The 16569-nt window shown below is 41.6% G+C and overlaps 1 protein-coding gene across 1 annotated transcript; it reads left to right on the plus strand.

The window, feature by feature from the left end:
• The first annotated feature begins 9161 nt into the window (after window positions 1–9161).
• Window positions 9162–15312, plus strand: LOC137177278 (SLIT and NTRK-like protein 5). Its single transcript, XM_067583465.1, has 2 exons — window positions 9162–9955; window positions 11693–15312. The coding sequence occupies exon 2, from the start codon at window positions 11751–11753 to the stop codon at window positions 14376–14378; it is 2628 nt and encodes an 875-aa protein (XP_067439566.1). The 5' UTR covers window positions 9162–9955; window positions 11693–11750; the 3' UTR covers window positions 14379–15312.
• Window positions 15313–16569: the final 1257 nt, after the last annotated feature.

Here is a 16569-nt window from a genome sequence, read left to right on the forward strand (position 1 = left end):
TTTTTTTTTCTTCACGTTTGTATGTTTTGGACTTGATATTTTGACTATTGATAGCTTTTGAATTTCTTTATTTCAGGATATTAAAAGTTTGAGGTGGTCATAAAATTTCGATGAAAAATAATAAATGTATATGAGGATTATATCAATATGTATGGCATTTTAATATCAGTTATCAAATCAGTTAAACAACTTTTTTTTGGTAATTGAGCAAAGGTTAGATAGGTTAGGCTGATAAATATAGTTTTATTCTGTCTGGATCTGATAAGTGTTTATATAACTTCCTGTATGGACTCGGAAGGCTGCCTGAAACCATGTGCTGGAAAAGTGTACATGGTCAGCTTCGTCTTGCTTCTCTCATAAAACCAGATCTCTGACCCCTTCATCTCGTATATGCATTAAGAACACCCTACTGTGTGAAAGAGGAGGACAACATCTGATAAAACACACACACAAACCACTCTGACATATATTATGGCAGAAATAATTCACATCAAGATAACTTGTAGTTCCATTATGACAGACATGTCATGTCTGATGCATAAATCATGACAGTTTTGGCAAAACTACTCTCAAATTTATACAGTACAGTAAAAAAGAAAGACATGGCCAATAAATATTATGTTGGAATATTTATTAAATATTCCAACATAAATTACATATTGCATCAATGTAAAACTAAAACTGGTTTGGACATCACCTATCCACTCTCTTCTCCTGTGCTCTCTTACCATTTTCCTCTCTTGTATCCTGCCTGAACTACAGGAGCCTGCATGGCTGTCTTTTCTACTGAACTGAACTGAACTGAAGAACTGGATTTCTCAAGCCTGTGCCGTGTCGGCCCCTATGTGCTTCTGGCCAAACAGCACAGACCTGGAGTCTCTCTCTCTCTCTCTCTCTCATCTCCTGTGTGAGCCTGACTCTTTCACATCCCTCCATGTGCTGCAGTTGCCCCAGCAACAGACCTAAACATGAAATCATAAGCATTAGGGGCTGCATCCACCAGATACATCTGGTAGCCTTAGATTCTCTTCTAAGAATCTTCTCATAATTTGTTCAGTCATGTTGAATGTTAATGATAATAATATCTCCACTGTTCCACATCTATTTATACCAAACACTATGAGGCATTTATCTATTCTGAACGTGTTCAAGAAGTGCTATTGGCTGAGTCACTATTATTTACCAGCAGGCAGAGAGGCATTCTATGAGAAAGGCATAGATCATTAGTGTTGGTATTTATTTCAATCAGGAGAGACTTCATTTTTTAAAGTGATAATGATAATGATGAAATGTGAAAAAAAAGTCTTTGGTGATTAGACCCCATTGTGATGTCATCTTATTTATAAAGGGGGAAGAGAAGCTGGGAGTAGATTAGGATATCCCCCAAAGAAAAGAAAAGAAAGGAAAGAGAACTCAGAGGAACATGCAATCCAATGCAATGTATCTTGATCCTTGCCTTACCAGGCCACAACAGATTTCTAGTAGTAGTGGTAGTAATAAGCAAATGGAAAATTAGACAGAGAAATGCATAGCAAAAAAGATATAATAAGATTTTTATTTTTTTTTTAAGAGGTCACGAAGGGCCATGAGCTGATGCATGAGGTCACGACAGACTGAGAGCTGAGTGATGAGAGTCCCAAAGACTCTTTTTACACAAGCACGTATGATGAGAATTTGAAAGTCTATGATGTTAAAGAAGTGCAGCAAAGAAGAAGTACAAGAAGTACTTGCTAAAGACAGCCATGATCAATCATCAATGTGACAAACAATGTAGTTGTGTGAAACCAGAACACCACCACCAGTTATATGCATGATTTAACAGGATTAAGGCTTCAGAGATATTTGATTTGTAAGAACAGTGCTGACATCTGAGCAAATGTAGGAGGTGAATGCAGAAGATGACCACCATCCCAGTTGTTGCAGGGAGGCAGACAAAATACCTTGGTTGGCAGCAGAAGTAGCCTATCCTAAAAGAATGCCCTGAATAATGCTGGTGGGATAATTGACTTTTGATGAGGACTTGCCTTAAATGATGGTTAAACCATGATTTAGATAAGGGAAGGTTTCCTGGGGGTGAGGAATAATGGAGAGAGAGGGCTATTGTTAGGTCTAATTTGTAAGTATTTTATCATAGATTTGAAAGGGCAAGGGGGGGAGCAAGCACCTCCATATTTAGGGTGCTTAGGCCATAAACTGAAGTGACTAAGGAAATATCTCTATCAGGGTCAAATGACTGAAAGGAAGTTGTAAACTCACCACAGAAATGCATAAAAAGCCAATAAAAATATGGCATCAAGCAAGGCATCAATATGGAGAAAAAACACCATTCCTGAGTATTGACAGCATCCTATGCAAACGAGAAAGTGATAGGCTGTCTATGGTTGGGAAGAAGAGGAGAAACTTTAGAGATGCCTTTTTAACAGTATTTTATAGTTGGGTTGAAAATAAGCTAGGAAAGGAGGGGTCATCTAATATTGAATTGAATCCCAGCAACCAACCCACGGATGTACTGAGGTTTAAAATGGCGAACATCCATGTGGTAGCAAATGAAATCACAAACAGTATTTATGGAAACAGGTTTAAGTGGCATACAAATAGAGATACAAAACATTGTGAACGTGCTCCAAGTGAAATCATAGGTTTTTAAAGTGGAAGCTGCTAAACGTTTCCTCATGTAAACCTTAGCTGACTCTAAATATCTATGCATGGGGCTTGGGACAGTGATAGATTTTGAAGAGGAGGAGCTTGAGAGGGCACTAGGTTGGTTTCTGGACAAATGCTCACAATGTAAATTGAAACAGGAGAGTGAATCAGCTAGTGTGTTGTAATGACCGGGCACATGATGGGCTGTAATGATGAAGTTGTGGGTGATAGATGACCACGTGATGCTTCTCATGAAAGGCATGATATCTTTGGAAGAGAAGAACCCTCTACTGATGATGTCGACAACTGCTTGGTTGTCACATAGCACTGAGATGCATTTGTGTTTCCAATGCTGGCCCCAGACATGGCATGCAACAGCAATTGGGTAAATATCTTACAGCACTGAAGACAGATTTAAATGGGAGAAAGAGGGAGGCCAGAGGCTAGCAAACCACTGCCCTTGATAAAACCCCCCAAAATCCACGGATGGGGTGGCATTTGTGAAAAACTTCAGTGAATCAGAGGAATGCATCAGCTCATCATAAAAGACAGCAATGCCATTCCAATGACTGAGCAGATGAGACCAGATGCACATGTCAGAGTGGCACCCTTCATCTAGATAGATGAAATCATGTAGATTGAGCACAGAAGAGGCCAAGTCCAATAAACGGGATATGAAAGAGCACCCCTGAGGGATGACATGCTTGGCGAAATTTAGATGGCCAAGGAAGGAAAGCAGCGGTTGTTTGGGATGTTCTCAGCACAGAAGGATTTAGTGATCTCATGGATGCGTTGTAATTCATCAAGCGGGAGGGATGCTTTCATTTCAATGGAATCTAGAGTGATGTTGAGGAACTCCAGGCACGTATCTGGACTGATTGTTTTTTGCTCTGACAGGGGGACGCCAAGGGCCTGAAAACAATGTTTCAGTTTGGACAGAGATGAGCCTGAGCTGTCATGTGGGGGATCAATCAGGAGAAAATCGTCCAGGAGATGAAGAATGGAGGGAATCCTGACTCTGTTTATAGAATCCAGCAAAGAGCCACAGAAACTTAGTTAAATATACTTGGGCTGCTCATGCACCCGAAAGTCAGGTGCACTGCAAAGTAATATTTTTGCTCTCACCTGATGCCGAAAAGATGCCACTGAGAGGAGTGAATGGGAACGATTTTGAAAGCATCAGTAATGTCTGCTTTGGAAAGCCAAGCACCTTGTCCAGTTAACTTTATTAATTTAATGGCGTTGTCGACAGTGGCATAATGAAGAGAGAAGGGTTCTGGTGGATGAGGCTTTTAACGCTTGGAAAGGGGCCGGAGTGAGAAGTGGACAGATCGAAAATTAATCTTTTCTTCCCTGAATATTTCCTTGTGGCTACACCTATTGGGCTTGTGCGAAAAACAAAAAATGGAGAGGACTTAAATGGGCCAATGACATACCTTTTATGAAGTTCTTTCTCTAGCAACTGAGAAACTATTTTTGGCCTTTTAACTGCAGACTGAAGATTTTTAGCCACGTAAGTAACTATAGGGGGTGAGAGAACCCTGACCCGAAACCCCTGAGAAAGACCAGTGAGAAGATGATCTATAAACACTGAATCTGGATAAGAAGACAGTTCTACTGCTAGAGATTGAACATTTATTTGAGTGGAGGGATGATTGTTCATGATGTCTTTGAACTGGGTCAGTTCTCCTGCTGTGAAGGGACCCGGCTGAGGTGCCGGGGGCAGACTGACCGAGGGTGGGCATCTATTCAATAGCTGCAAATGTTAAGAAATTAGTAGTTGGGAAATGAACAAACATTTTCATTGAAATTGTTGCAAATGGGCAAGATACATGAAATACAGGAAATAGTTTGAGCACCTCAAGCAATCATCACTAATAATTCAGTGTCCAGAACAGCCCAGTTCAAGTGTTTGATTGGGAAATGTAAAGAGCAGCTTTTCTTGAGAATGCCTTGTGGTATTGATAGAACATGTTCTCCCATAATTGAGATTAAGGTCACCAATTAGAGCCAGATAAGAGTCAAATTCTTGCCTCCTCTTGGAGAAGATGGAAGAGATTACGTCCCGATAGACACTGAGGGCTACGAGAAACTGACCGATAGATAGGTCCCTGTTAAAAACAAGGAGAAACATTAGCTGCTTGTGGGATGTATTCCCTACCTAGGGAAGGGGCTGGGATGTGCCAGAGAGTGTTGAGTGGCTTCAGGCTGGGAGGATGTTGAGGGTGGTCACTGAAGATGAGGCGGTGGCTCAAAAATTTTTCCAGAGATTGAAGGCTTGCGTTGATGTTTTGCATGGAGTTAGCCAGAGACTAGCGGTGGACTGGCCTAGAATAGCAGGAGAGGTGTTGGTGGAGAGTGAGAGAGAGAAGAGGTGTTCCTTTTCTTAGGCTGAGGAGCTTGAGGAGGGCCTCGTTTCCTGGTCCTTTTGCACCTGGAAGTGGGTGCGGATGGGGGGCCAAGCGGAGCAGATGAGCCTTGCTCAGAAAGAAGCGTAATCTCTGCCAAATTACAGCTGATTGCTTGTTCTGCCAACTTGCGAAGCTGGGAAAGGGGGAGACCCAGGGCTGGAGTAATGCCACAGTCTTGAAGCCGAGACAAGAGGAGATCTGAGTCATGTGTGGAGGAGTCCCCTCATAGCACTAGGTGAGAGCTCCTGCGCCGGCCGCCAAAAGAAGTGGATTCTATCTCAGGCACAAGTCGATGCTGGGGCCTGGATCCTGCATCGGAGGAGTCACTAACAGGATGCAGAAAGAGGTGAAACGAGTGTGTGCCATTCATGACGATTCACACTGAAATGATAGTTGACAGCAATAGAGAGACAAACAGATTTAAAGTTTGACAGCTAACACATGATTGGCTGATAGAGATCATGGTGGAATCTAATTGGATTAACTAAAAGAGTTAATGCCCCTAATCAGTTGATACAAAAGCAGGAGAAGTGGGGTAGAGAGAGAGGGGAGTACAAAGATAGTCTCCTTGCTTGAACTTACGCTAAGCTTAATTTGTATATGTTAAATATAGCCATCAAAATTGAAATACAGCCAATACATGTGTTATATTTGCTTTTATGACACGTGCATTAAATGCGGCACTGCAAGGACCGAATCAATTTGTGGAATGATTGCTGGAGTGACACCAGCACAGAGCAATAGAACGCTTTCACTCCCCCATCCTATCCATCCTTTGGTTGTTTCATTAGCTTTCATTCCATTACAGGGCCAAATAGGGCTTTCAGGGTTTAGTCATTGTTTATAAAAAACAATTTCTCCCAGGGAAATGTTCCGTAATTCTTCATTGCATCTTGTTATCAACGCAGAAGATGTGCCAGTTGGATTGCACTGTCAAACTAAAATGGTTTTCTAATTCCATATTATCAGCATTTTGAATGGATCCTGGCCCCGCAGACCTGTTGTAGACCTATGGGTTATGACGGAAATTGCTAGCAGCACCAATTGGCCTCTGGACACACAAGCCAGATGAGACCTCACAAGTTAATCATAGCACAATGCATGTCAGGCTCTGCTGACAAAAGAATTTCCCTTCTATTACAGCAGACCAACATTTCCTACACACCTTGTGCAAGGTAATATCAGGATGATAAGTCCAAATTGTAAGATTTAAAAATAAGAGTTTAATTGTTGCTAAGGCCTTTATTTTAGCCTTACTTTATTGCTGTCAACATATATATACATATGTGTAATATATGGTTACATAATGACACTACCTACAACTGGATAACATCATTGAAAATCATGTTCCAAACCTGATAAGATTATTATGGTTTTGCCAGGCTTATCTTGTGTACTACATGTATAAAACTCAGTTCAAGGAGAAGAAATCATATCAAAAGGGTGTACATTTATCCACTTGTATGTAGTCAGCACACTAATCCCCACACTGCACTCTAGTTATCAAGCAGAACTTTAAAATTAAGTGTAATTCCTGGAAGATTTGTTCTAAATATACCATTGTCAAATAAATTACAAAAATAACCAATGGTGCAGTGTTGTATATCCACACTGAGATGTTTTCTTTTGGGCACATTTCATTATTTCCCCTGCCCACTGCTTTTGGCACATAGCCTGTCTTCCAGAAGGCTTTTTCTTTGATTTCATGAAAATAATGTCAGTGCGACTCATTTCACATCAGTATATTAAGATTTTAGTGGTTATGTGCTCATGAAAGTTCATGATCATTGTGTACTATTCTACTCTAATTTACTTTTCAAATCTTTCAAAGCAAATTATTCTTTAAGGTGTTAAATGAGGAAAAAAATAAAAAAGGTTCATTCTTGATTCCTTGAAAGCATATAATGTGAAGATGGAGTTCACTCTAATTGCAGTACCTGGACTAAACCTTTGTTCTGATTCATAGTGCTTGTTTGGCAGAGTCACACCAGCGGTTGCCGTGCCAACAGTGCCAAAGCATGCCAATATGCCAGCAAACGAATGCCAAATTAAACATAAAATAAAGCTAGAATAATTCATTCAAATTGAATGGATTTCAACTATTTGACCCGTGCTTAGGTACAGTATTCTTTGCATTACTTAATAGCTGTTATGCTAATGATGATGAGCTTATCTGAATAAAAACAATAATAAAAAAACCTTTCATAACATGTTTAAAATGTCCACCATAGCCTGAACTTTGATCTGTGTTTAATGACTTAATCATTTGTCCCAGACCTGACTATAATATGATGTGTTTTATGCAGCTGATCTATGTTAATGGCATTCATGTTTGTATGAACCCATTAGCCTTTGTGAAGCAAAGATTCATGTTCATGCACATAAACACAACCCGACGTCCATTTGTGCGTGCATACAAGTATGTGGATACGCATGGAAACTTCTCTAGACACACATCAGTGTGACGAACTTTGCTACAACAAAGTTACACCTACAAAACTTGTACACACACACATACACACACACCGCCATCATCATTCAGGCACTACTTTATCAAGGGTATGTACCTCTCCCATCAGCAGTACACAAAGTCATTTAAGCCAAAAAAAAATGATTTAGGACAGCTCCTCTCCTCTCTTTGATGCCATGATGCCTCTCAGGGGAAGTAGCCACAGTCCTTTCCAGAGGGAGGGAGCAAAAACCCTGCTGCATTAGTGCAAGTTTCTTCATAGCTGTATCCCAGCTGGGATTCCATTGATACCGATTTGTCCATCCCCACAGGATAGACTACTGTTAATACGATTACAGAGCCAGAGACTTTAAGATAATTCAATGCATCTCCATGGCTAATTTCGGAGAGGCGGCATGGATGCCACATCCGCTTATTGTCGTTCCCTGCATGCTATAGAACGCATAAGAGTTGACTTATTACCACACAATACTGACTAAGTGGGAAATCTCTTTGGACATGGCGGCCCACCATATGCTAGATTTAATTCGATTTTCTGTTCAGGCTTTAGTTAAGTGCTTCTAAAGTTTCTTGTCCCACAGCAAGAGGGTAAGAGGGCAGCTGTGGCTTTGACTTGATTTGCTCTTTCAACAAGGGGCAAATAAGCCATGATTTGGTAAAAATACAGAGCGCTTACAGCAACATGGCAGCATTAGTAGGCTGGAGTATTTGGTTCAAAACTGGATTAAGCCTAATCCTACAGTAAATTCATTTCTTTCAATGCAGATCTCTTGTAAATTTGTGTTTTCTGGGACTATAGGCTTAATCCATGTATTTGGAAGCATCCATAAAGAGATATGAGGTGTACAAATGATTCTTTGGTTGACCTTATTTGTCTGATACATGCACACAACTTTCATACCCAATCTACTAAGTTAACAATAGGTTAAAGGTTATCTTCGTGATGAGTTTATAGGGGGAATGGAAAATAAAATGATTCAACTTTCCATCTTTTGTTTGAGCAAATCACGTTGTTGAAGCAAGTATACAACCAAGCATCATCTCACTGAGAGGGGGGTTGTGAACAATGTGCTGCTAATAAGTAAATGTATTCCAGCAGTGCCTAGTATTTTGCAATCATTTGAAGGCTGTCTCAAGGAATATCCTTCCAGGCTGAATAATGAAGCGACATGATGAATCCAAGATGAGTTTCAGGCCAAGCTACATCTGCTTACCACTTCTGTCTAGGAAAATCAAAAGCTTGTTGTTCAGACAAATGCAAAGTGTTATGGAATTATAATAATAAAAGGAAAGCTCCACATGTCCAGTCTTGACTTTCAAAAGCATGGAAATAAGATGCCCTGTTTGGTGGAAAACAGATAAAGCTTTGAGTGACAACTCAAATGGTTGTCTGCGTTGAATTAAAACACACTCTGACTTACAAAGTGCAGTCTGAAAATGCAAGCCTGCCAAGATGCTTTTTTCATCATTGTGCTGCCCTCTACGGGTCTTCTTCCAGCTTCCCTCTTCCCTTTTTCCCCATCACTCCTCGTCCTCACCCCACCTCCTCCTACTCCACATTACCATACCCCCTTAAAGAGTATTGCACGCATTAAATTGCTTTTCATTTCCTCGCTGTGACAGTTCTGAGATTGGGGGATTTATGCATTTTTACGAGTGATTTCAGCTGTCATACTATGGTAATTGTTTCATAATACGTCCATCGCTGTAGGGGATGCGCTGGTTTGCACCAACCAAGATCAAGTTCCACTAGTTGAAACGTTGCTGGGAAGATAAAGCTTGTTTATACACATAGGATATCTTATAACCAATGCAGGACTGGAGAATGGGTATCGGATTCTTGCATCCAAGGCGAAAGCTGGAGGAACATATCCACTGATCTCCGGTCGATTTGGACGGTCTGGCAATTGAAATAAAGAGACCTTGGGCAGATCTATACATAAACTGATACAAGCCGCACCACTGGCAGCAGACAAGGGGATTCGTGCTTCTCTCCTCCGCTTCGTCAGTGCGCATGCATGAAAGTCACAGTTAAAATGCATGCGGCAAGTCTTCTCTGATGTCGGATTACCGCGTTTTTATTCGCCTCCTTTTCTTTACCATGTTCGAACTTTGGTTTTGGCTCTTTTTCCGAGATGACACTGCTAATTTCAGTTGCTGCTGGAAGAACACAGGAGCCCGTTTTGCCGCGCTGGCTGTCACGTTATTGGCGTGAATGAGACTGTATATGTGCTCCTGGATGCCTGGTTTATGGAGCTAAACACCGAGGAGACTTGACTTTAAGGATTTTATTTATTTATTTATTTTTTACAGCCGACAGAAGGGCGGACGGTGAAATCACGAAATCCATGTTTTCACTGAGGTTGGAGAGAAAAGAAGGGGCACAGCCGTGATTTTTCGGGATGCTTTGGCGTTTACCGGGATCAGCACGGTAAGAGGACGATGATTTCTTTTTCTCTCTACTGCTTGTCTGAGCTGAGCTGAGGCGCATATGCTTTAACATTTAGGGGATCTGTCCGTGGTGCTGAAATCTCTGTTTCTAGCTCCACTTGCATTGCTGAAGTTGATCCGGATTTAAGATGCTGTTAAGCAAGGTGTCTGCGGCTGCTATGGCAATAACAAACATAGAGCCCGGATTTTATGCCCACATATATCATCACAGTTTTATTCGTTCCAAATAATAGCCCGCTGCCTCTGCACACGGAAACCCGGCGAAGATAGACGCACTGGCTTTCAAGTTATCAATATTATATCCACAGGCGATGGGATTTTCTTGAGGTTATGATAATAAACTCAAATATAAGGACAAAAAATGAGACGAAAGTGGGTGTACGAATCAGTTACAGAACCCATATACTGGAAGCATGTTCCTCTATGTTATGCGCATATTTGGGGAGATTTACTGAGCTGATGTGTAGGCTTTTGTGTTCTTTTAAGGAGCGCACCAAACGTGTGTGTGTGTGTGTGTGTGTGTGTGTGTGTGTGTGTGTGTGTGTGTGTGTGTGCGTGCGTGTGTGTGTGTGTCTGTATGTGTGTGTGTGCGTGTGTGTGCACGCCCGCTTACGCGTCTGTGGCAGAGAGAGAGAAGCAGAGAGGGAGGGAGGGAGGGAGAGAGACTATCTGTAACCTTCTATATAGCAGATGCCATACAGAATACTTGATTATAGAATTATTTACTCCCCGTCAAAATGCTATTTCGATCAGAGATGCGCTATGAGATCAGCGACGCTTGCTTATTTGCCTTTGATCAACTCCTCTCATTTCTTTTTTTCGCCCGTGGGCAGAAGAAGGGCTGCGACTGTCGCCTTGTAGGCTGATATTCACAATTTCTATAGCAGGCCGGATTTTAAGATGAACATTGAGCCGATTCGTTTATGAGAGCCGGCATATATATATACATCTTTTTAAATATTTCAACCCAGGATCGTTTCAATCATATCAGGCGAATACCGTCCTCATGTTGTTTGAACGGTGGTGAAGAGGGATCCGACAGTTTCCCCACTGTTACCAAGTCGTCGGGTATGCGGGGTGAGTGAGAAATCTTCCTGTTTAGGAGATAGGAGTTGCATCTTCGAGATTTCAATGTTAGTTTGGGGGGAAAGATTAAATCGTTAAAATAATAATCAAGATGCCACATCATCCATCACTCGAAGCGATTGATTGGCTTGAGATATTCTGTCAAGGAACCTTTTTTTTGTTGAAATTCTCAAGGGATTGAATTAGTAAATGACCAGATCTATCAGTCTGCACACGGTGGATGGCGAAGCGGTTTTTTTTTTTTTTTTTTTTTTTTTGCTGCCAAAATGGATTGGAATTCAGGCGAACTATCCAAAATGCGCAGTGGCCATCCACCGCGGGTAGTTGTGTTATCAACTTGATTATATATCATCGTTAAAGTATGCATTTATTAAAGATTCATCTGGGTCACTTGTCTCCTGACAGCCTCAAAACCAAAATGATGCCGACATAACACATCTGCATAATGAACAAACATTTATAGGCCTACTTGTCTCAGCCTGTGTGTGTTTGTTATGAATGTCTAATATTTGTTCATTGGGTTTTAGCCGATTTTGCAAGTCTGTTACTATATGCATTTTGTAAATGTTGAACACATTTGTATTTTCCATGGTGTATAAAACAGAACCCGTCCTTTTCTTTTCCTCCTTAGATGACACCTCATACTGGTACCACACTTGAGTGAGCTGGGGCATCCTCTCCCAGGAAAAATGCATATCTGGATCCTAAAAATAATCTTTCTGATTGCATCATCTCTGAGGCTGGTCGAGATGTATGACAATTATGGGGAAATCTGTCGAAACCTGTGTACATGCGAGGAGAAGGAAGGGATCCTGACAGTGAGCTGTGAGAACCGGGGAATCATCAGACTGACAGAGATCAGCCCAGTCCATTTCTCCATGTACCACCTCCTGCTGACAGGGAACCTCCTGAAGAAGCTGTCAGTCAATGATTTCATCAATTACACCGGGGTGACCATCCTGCACTTGGGGAACAATGATATCTCTGAGATAGAGTCAGGTGCCTTCAATGGACTCCAGGGATTAAAAAGGTTGCACCTCAATAACAACAAGATTGAAGTTCTGAGGGATGACACCTTTGCAGGACTGGAGAGTTTGGAATACCTACAGATTGATTATAATTACATCACCAATATAGAGTCCAATGCCTTGAGCAAACTACACCAACTGACAGTGATGATTTTGAACGACAACCTTCTCTCAGTCCTGCCTCCGAATATCTTCCGGAATGTTCCCCTTACGCACTTGGACCTGAGGGGGAACCGGTTAAAAATGTTCCCCTACATCGGCCTCCTGGAGCACATGGATAAAGTTGTGGAATTACAACTGGAGGAGAATCCGTGGAATTGCTCCTGCGAGCTCATTGCTCTGAAGGCTTGGCTGGAGAGTATAGCCTATACAGCTCTGGTGGGAGAAGTGGTGTGCGAGACGCCGTTCAGGCTCCATGGTAGGGACCTGGATGAGGTGTCAAAGCAGGAACTCTGCCCAAGAAGACCCCCGGAAGACACGGTGAGGCCTGCACCCCCTAGCAGCACCAATGGATATTACCAAACCACTCCTGCTGCTGTCACAGCCTCTGCCACCTCCTCAGCTGTTTTTAGGTCCTCTTCTAGGCCTACCAAGGGCACACGGCAATTTAACAGAACTAGGGTAAAGCCTACTTCACGAATACCAGGTGGTAACCCTTACAACTACGGCCCCATCATTGCTTTTCAGACCAAATCTCCTGTGCCTTTGGACTGCCCCACTGCCTGCACGTGTAATCTGCAGATATCTGAAATTGGGCTAAATGTCAACTGCCAAGAGAGAAAGATTGAAAGCATTTCTGATCTAAAACCCAAGCCATACAATCCTAAAAAAATGTATCTCACTGGAAATTACATCCCTGTGGTACGGAGATCAGATTTTGTCGATGCCACTGGATTGGATTTGCTTCACCTGGGAAACAACAGGATAACTCTGATCCATGACCGAGCTTTTGGGGATTTAACCAACCTGCGTAGGCTGTATTTAAATGGTAATCTCATGGACAGGCTTACAGGAGAAATGTTTTTTGGTTTGCAGAACTTGCAGTATCTTTATTTAGAGTACAACAAAATCAAGGAGATTGATGCGGGCACTTTCCGCTACCTTCCTAATCTCCAGCTGCTTTTCCTCAACAATAACCTCCTGAAAACCTTACCTGTGGGCATCTTTTCCAGCCTCTCCTTGTCTAGGCTTAATCTGCGCAACAACCATTTCCAAAAGCTGCCTGTGAGTGGTGTTTTAGATCAGTTAAAGCTGCTGGTGCAGATAGATCTGTTTGAAAACCCCTGGGACTGCTCCTGTGACATAGTGGGGATGAAGATATGGCTCGAGCAGCTCAGCGCAGGCACTGTGGTTAACGAGGTTGTGTGTGAGACGCCCAAACGCCACACAGGATTGGACCTGCGCTCGATCCAGTCGGAGCAGCTCTGCCCAGACTACTCTGAAGCCTATGTCTCACCAACTCCCCCTACCGATGAGCCCATGGATGACCGGATCGTCACCACAGATGCTCCACAGAACTTCAACAAGTCCAGCAGCACTGTCCCCCTCTCTGTCCTCATCCTCAGCCTCCTGCTTGTTTTCATCATGTCTGTCTTTGTGGCCGCAGGGCTGTTTGTTGTAGTGATGAAAAAGCGCAAAAAGTCACAGAGTGACCGCACTAGCACCAACAATTCAGACGTCAGCTCTTTTAATTTGCAGTACAGCCTCTACAGCAACCGCTCTGGCCCTAAAGTTAAGGCCCCCGCTGGCCACGTCTACGAGTATATTCCACATCCCATGGGCCATATGTGCAAAAACCCCATTTACAGGTCAAGGGAAGGAAACACAGTAGAGGATTACCGTGACCTCCACGAGCTCAAGGTCACATACAGGAGTACCCCGGATGAGGAGAGGGATAGCAGTACGATGAGGAGCCCTACGTACAGTGTTAGCACCATCGAGCCGCGTGAAAACCCCTCCCCCGTCCAGGATGCAGACCATTTCTTCAGAGGCATCCTTGACCCCGATAAGCAGTCTCCCCATCAGTCCATCCCATCCATCCCTGCAGGTGCCAATTTAGAGTACAAGTACACAGGGCCTGTGTCGTACACGTACAACCCAAATTTTGATGTCAGACGTCAGTTCTTGCACCCGGAGAGGATAAGAGAAACAGTGCTCTATGGCACAGCACCCAGTACTGTTTATGTTGAGCCCAACAGAAATGAGTATTTGGAGTTAAAAGCTAAACTGCAGTCTGAGCCCGATTACCTCGAAGTTCTTGAGAAACAGACCACCTTTAGCCAGTTTTGAGCAACAGAAATCATTAATGTAATGAAGCATCTTCTCTCTTGACCCTCCTTGAAACATTGGCTCAGTTTATAGGGTGCCTTGGCACAACACAAACAAGCAAAACGCGAAGGAGTTAAAACGGGGTGTGCCGAACAATCTTATTCTTATTTCTGAAACATGACATTACAGGAATGGATACAGCTTTTCTGACACAAACATGGATGAACAAAATTGCTCTACTTAACTGATGATGCAAAATCTATTTTTCTATGGTGACGATCGAATAACACACAAAATGTAAGTGTACAGGTAAATCTTACCCAACTTCATTTTCAGGAATATAACCATACATAAGGTATATTGTGAATCAGAAAAGAAAAAAAATGTTTATAAAATCACTCCTGGACAAAAACACTGTACAGCAGATCATCAAAACTGTGCAGGACTATTTTCTGCTGTAGTCTGTAAGTAAGTATTTATTGATATAATCTGCCATGTCTTTTCAAAACTTTTGATTCTACATCAATATTACCTGTGTCATCATACTCCATGATCCTCTGGAAAGGCTTATGTTTGTAGTTTCATTTACTGTAGCTCTGCATTGTAAAAGTGGCTTTTTTTGAAAGTGGCACACCCCCAATGTTCAAAAAAGACTGCGTCATTTAAAGAAGATGAAAAAAAAAAAGTGTCTTTGTATGCTTTCTGCACTTTTTGGAATTGGAAGGCGAGTTAGCCTTCATGAGCTCTCATAAAGGAGATTATTATATTAAAAATGAATATGGGTATTCATTCTTAATATGTAGAATTGATATGTTATCAAAACAAAATTCATAAATGATATTTGAAGTATTAATTATGTTGTGTAATACTGATATTTTAATCAATGTAACACCTATTTTTATACAAGCATTCGCAGATTCTCTATCCCTTATCAATTTGATTTGTTTTGATTGCTTTGCACTTATTGCACTATATTGACCAAACTATGTTATTGTCATCAAATAAACATGATGTCAGGTTCATATAATGTGCTTATGAGAAACCTAAGGCTGTTGGTGATGATATGAAAGAGACCATTTGGGCATTTTGGTCCAATTTCAGAGTTTTACATTTTGACGGAGAATGAAATTATGAATCATAATGGAATTGGAGAGTTTGAAAAGAAGGCTCCAGGGCCTGAAGTTATTTTATTTGAAATCAAATGACAATCCATTGGCTGAAAACAATTGATCTCAAGTATGTTGTGGACTCAATCAAAGCAGATAAAGATACAGTATATATGCTTCGCTCAGAGGGGCAGCTAGTGTCTCAGTGAGGATTGGAATCAATGTGTTTCAATCAATGAGCATTATCTGAGGCTGTCCCTTTGCAATTATGCCATGACAACAGAATCCACATTGCCGCCTGGCAAGCGATGAGTTGGTAATTTATAGAAGCATCATTGGAGTTCATTTGAAATTAAACACTTTTTTAGCATTTGACAAAGCCAATGGGTGTAAACTTTGACACTGATTAAGAAGTACAGCTGCTGGATTAAGGGTTTAACATCTGAACCACTTCAACTCCATCTTTTTAATTAGTTTGTACATATATATTTCTTCACTTTGAAAAAAAATAGATCAAGAAAACATGTTGAAAATGCTGTTTGGTTTTTGAATCTTTTAAGCGCTTGTTTTGATTTTTGTTAAGTTACTCTTCACTTGACCCACTTAAATCCAATATGCAAAGTAGGTCTATAAAAATGCAAAGGATGCACTGTGCCACCATTTTCAGTGTGCAGTGAGCATCACCATTTAGGAATTCAATGTTCCCTAACTGAACAGGCGGCGATCTCTCTGGAGAGGACGCAAAAAAATACACTGGCCACGTCAGACACCCTAATCTGTCCCCATTTCTTCTTTCAAAAGGAATTACTTATTATTAATTTATAATCACTACCGCAATACAAACTACTACAGGTATTCCTCTGTCAGCAAATATCTGCTATATTTTCAGTCATTTTCACTTAATTTTAACTGCCCTTTCTCAATGACAAAAAAAAAAAAAAAGGCCTGCTCAGGGTTCGCCTTTTGTTGGATCTTTTCATAGAAGCCCAGAATGAGAACAGAAGGCACCATTTGGGAGATGAGGAGTCCTGGAACTGAGTGTAACTGTGGATGTGTCATACATGTAGCAGGGGATGTGAATCATAGCCAAGAAGTGTGCGCAGTTG

This window comes from Thunnus thynnus, chromosome 24 (genome assembly GCF_963924715.1).
Source record: "Thunnus thynnus chromosome 24, fThuThy2.1, whole genome shotgun sequence".
Lineage (NCBI taxonomy): Eukaryota > Metazoa > Chordata > Actinopteri > Scombriformes > Scombridae > Thunnus > Thunnus thynnus.